The sequence below is a fragment of the Eupeodes corollae genome, chromosome 1, assembly GCF_945859685.1.
Source record: "Eupeodes corollae chromosome 1, idEupCoro1.1, whole genome shotgun sequence".
NCBI lineage: Eukaryota > Metazoa > Arthropoda > Insecta > Diptera > Syrphidae > Eupeodes > Eupeodes corollae.
The window spans coordinates 101279853-101284454 of NC_079147.1; the positions used below are offsets into that span (position 1 = coordinate 101279853).

At 36.7% G+C, this 4602-nt stretch overlaps 1 protein-coding gene across 1 annotated transcript; it reads left to right on the plus strand.

Annotated features, from left to right (window-relative positions):
- The first annotated feature begins 616 nt into the window (after positions 1–616).
- Positions 617–1246, plus strand: LOC129940165 (uncharacterized). Its single transcript, XM_056048421.1, has one exon. It carries the CDS (start codon positions 686–688, stop codon positions 1151–1153), a length of 468 nt encoding a protein of 155 aa, XP_055904396.1. The 5' UTR covers positions 617–685; the 3' UTR covers positions 1154–1246.
- Positions 1247–4602: the final 3356 nt, after the last annotated feature.

The following is a 4602-nucleotide window of genomic DNA, read 5'->3' on the forward strand; positions in this document are numbered from 1 at the left end:
AAGGGTACTAATTACCCCTTGAGTGCTTTCGAATTAAAAAAAAGAAAAAAACTTCTTTGCCATTTTCATAAATATTGGAATTTTTGTAAAAATATATTTATTAAGAACATACAAAACAATGTTCAAAAATTTGATTTTTATTAATAAAACAAAAAAGAATTGATTGTTCTTCCATATGGCTGGAATTTTTTGTGTTTCGCACTTATTTAAGGGTTTATATCTACGTTCATATCAGTCTCAAAGTTTTGAATATCAGATTGTGAATATAAGCAGAGCTGTGTTTAGAATTCAAAATTCTTGATGTTAGGCTTCAAAAAAAGAATCTTAACTCAACAATATTCTTGAAAGTTCAAATTTGAAGGCCAACAATATTCCAATATTATTTTAAATTTAACAAAAGCTATTTTAAATGAAACCCATACGAAAGTTGATAAACCAATAGGTTGCGGGACAGGTATATTTTTATCAACAAAGTTTGCTTTCTACATATTCGTCTTATCGCTTTTTAATTTTTTAATCACCAGGAAAATAAATAAAATAATTTCAAAATATTATTGTTTTAGAAAATCATCGAATTCCACAATTCTATCTGGCCCTAGCAGTCATTAACAGATTGTTCGTTCATTCACATAGCTCTCGAGTGGAAACGACAAGCACGGCTCCAGCATTCGATCGCGCTAATAAAATGTCTAATACAATCCGAGTTATTTTATTTGTTTGCTTCTTCACAATAACATTTATTGAATTGTCATCGTCTGAGATAAGACAAACACCAGCAACAACAACAAAAACTACGGATTCAAAATCTCTATGGATTGAAAACAGAATTCCAAAGCCTCCAAGTGGCTGTAAGAACGTCTTCATCTGCAAGAAAAAACTCAAACATAGTTTTGCTAATCAGACTATTAAGCCTTGCATCAAGTATTGTGTAAGAAGTTTCTCCTGCCCTGACGATTTTGTGGGTAAAACAGATCCCATAGATCCCGATTGGTGTGTTCTTCTTGATCAGAATCAATTGGAAGATTTTGAAACAGCAGCACCTCCAGCGAGAAGTGATGGTAAAACCAATATTGTGCAAGTCAATATGATTGACTTTCCATGTCAAGAAGGATACTTGCCCGATTTTAGAGGAAGATGTCGTGAAGTTTGGTAGATAGATTTTGTAATTCCTTATGATGATATGGTGATGGTGTACAAAGTGTAAAATTATTTACTATTTTTAATAAAATTGTTATTAATAAACTCATATGTTGTTGTTTTATTGTGGCTAGATTGTGATTGTGGGGTGAGGTCAATGTCAAAAAGTTGCGATAACGGTAATTATTTATGAAATGAAAATTCTCTAATGATCATGATTATTTTTTCAATTTCTATGGCAATGTTTTTGTTCGTTTATTGTTCATTAATTACGATTATCAAAACAAAAACTAAAACAAATGAAGGTTCGTTGGGAAAATGTTTTTAAAATATGAGATTTTGTAAGGTGGAACTGCTTCCCAGTATTATATCGTCAATCAATTGAATGGAAAGGCTTTTACTTTGCAACTAAAACAAGTGGAAGAAAACGCTTTTGCTGTAATTTGATGCATTTGGAAATACAAATTGAAGGCTTAACTGTAGGGACAACATTTACTGTGTTTTTGATGCGAAAAGGAGAAACAGGACCGTTGAATTTAATAACTTGGCCCTACCTACCTGCAACTTTTTTAAGTTTTATCAAAATGTCTTGGATCTCATCTCTCATGGGGATTGATATTGTAACAATAGTGTTTGGTACCGTACCATTGTATCCAGAAATGGAGCTGATTGCAAAACTTGGTTTTAAGATGAAAATGTCTAACTGTTTCATGCTTTGACCACTAGCTCGTTGTTACCAAGGTAGCACTTAGGGTTTCTAGACCCAAAGCAAAACAGGGAGATGCTGGGAAAAGATACAACGTTGAAAGGTTACAATTACAGGAGGTCGCCAAATCCATCGCCTACAGAATCACAAGTAACCTCTATTAGAGATCTGTACCGCCAACAATGCAATGCAATGCTAGGTTTAAAGCAGAAACCAACAAAAAAACCTCTGGTTTGATCGGGAATGTCGGCACGCAAAGGGGCGCTGCATAAAATTACGAGAGCTGCTCCCGAGCTCTATGAGCAGAAGAGGAGAAAACACCGAAGGAAAAAGAACGGGTTGAACGAACTTCACAAGTATGCATAAACCTAGAACCGAAGACTGCGCAAAGACAAAAATGAAAACATTATAATGAAACTGCAGTCAATGCTAAATATATGGAAGGACCACGAACTGAATTCCGCTGCCATATAGACGACGAAAGCCAACAATTCCGTCTTTCCGACTTAGACGAAGTGAAGATTGTCATTTAGTTTATTGGACACGTTCAATTAACTTTCAAATACTCTCCCTTGATTGACATACATGTTTTCCTATTTCTTTATACGCGAACTCCCAAGACTAATGAAATCTTTGCCATGTCCTTCATTCTAAATTGCTTAAAGAGAACATCGGTTAGCTTCTGTTCCAGCCCATCATCATTGCTGAATATTAAGATGTTATCCAAGTAAATGGAAACGATGAACAATCGAGAACTTTCGATTAGATAATACACGCATCTGTCGATGATAGCCTTAGCCCAAAATCCAAAAGAACTTAGTTCAGTGTTCTGTTCCACATACAACTCGATTGTTTGAGTCCGTAGATTGACTTCACCACCTTACAACAGCGAACTGTTCAATCTAAAAAACCTTCAGTTTGCAACATGAAAATCTCCTCTTCCAGCTTGTCATGGAGAAACGCTGTCGTAACTTAAAATTGAAGGATGTTCAAATCAAATTTAGCTGCAATCACCATCAAGTATCGAATTGTACACGACTTCAACTTGAGTAAAGCCTTTGGCCACCAACCTAGCTTTGTATCGGACGACTTTGCCTTGACCTGGTGGTAGCTCCACTATCTTCCAGGTTTTATTTTGTTTGATTCAAATTCATCTCTCATCGCACTCTTTCCACGATGCGCCGTTCTCACTATAGCAATGACTTGCTTGAATTTTGACGGATCACTCACAAAAAAGCGAAAGCAAAACTTGCGTAGTCGGGCTTTAGCTTTCCCTGATTTCGAGATGATTCCTGGCGCGGCACATGTTAAAGCAAATCGCCTTCATTAACTGTCTCACTTGGTTGCCACATGCTATCATCAATAAGTGAAGTACGAGTAAATGAATCATCGACTGGTTGTTGATGGGATGAGTCAACAGCTTACAAATCACTCTGGGTTGTAGCTGAACTTGTAATTTGCGGATCATTTATTGATTGAAGATCATCAGGAAAGATATCCTATTCTGATTCGCAATTCACATCTCTTTCACCTTCGGAATAATCCAACAAAACACGATTAGTTTTATCAGATTTTGAATCACTTACCTGATTAATGCCACTTGACTCCAAGAACGTCACGTCTCTGCTTATAACAACTGAGTTAAACTGGGTGCTGTAAGGCTTGTATGTATTCGCATCTGCAGCATATGCAATGAAAATATACATTCTATAGATTAGCTGTCCAACTTTTCCCGCTTCACAGCTGGCACTTCAAAAGCTCGACATTCTAGATCCTAAAGCAGCGACAAATTTGACTTTCGATTCTTCCAGATTTCTTCAGGTGACTTCTCTCCAGTTACTTTACTTGAGATTCGAATGATGATATAAGCTGCCATCATTGCAGCTTCTGCCCAAAACGTGTTTGGCAGGACCGAGTCGATCAGCAAGCGCACTTTGTCCATAATTGTCCATTTTATCAAAGCATTTTAATTTGTGGCTTGTTTTTTTTTCCCAGCCATGGTTTTGAATTTAACAAATATGAAGACTTTTTGAGAAAAGTTACAGACGAATGACACCAAGTGACGAAAGCCACTCATGGACTCCAGCGACGAGGCTTGACAAACATCGCTATGTACCAATTCCAACAAGTTCTTTGCGCTATTGCCTTCATCAATAAAAAGGAGAACGACTTTGTTTCCCTTTCACACATGTATCGCACACACTGTTTCTCGGAATTGACCATTTTTTAAATCGATATTTAAGAAAGACATGTAATCAAAACAAGCATTTACAAAGCGAACATGCCACAAAATAATATTTTTTTTTGGGTTTTGTTGTGACGGTTGGCTCTTTCTAAGCCTTGTATCAGCAAGTTTTTGACAAAGTCGAATGTGATTTTATTTGAAGAGTTTTCTGCTGCGAGTATCATAAGTCTATACTCTAGAGGTAAACCTACCAGCATCAACGAACCGGCTTTTTCATCGTCTATATTGAAGCCTGCCGCTTTCACTTTGGACAACAGTGAACTCTTTTTATTGACGTTGTTTTCCATTGACGCACATTTTTCTTGCTTGAGAGATACCAATTGTCGCAACAGTGCCACTTTGCGACTGGTGCCATCAAAAGCCGCCACTATACTATCCTATGCTTCTTTGCATATGCGAGCTCCTTCTATATGATTAAAGTTGTAGTTGCACGGCTCGAACAATAATACAACACACCTGTTGCTCTAGCATCTGATTTCTTCTTGACGTCATTTACTACGGCGGGTAATTCATT

Bases quoted from the DNA above. Each gene is read 5' to 3' on its own strand.
- LOC129940165 (XM_056048421.1), top strand. From the start codon at position 686: ATGTCTAATACAATCCGAGTTATTTTATTTGTTTGCTTCTTCACAATA.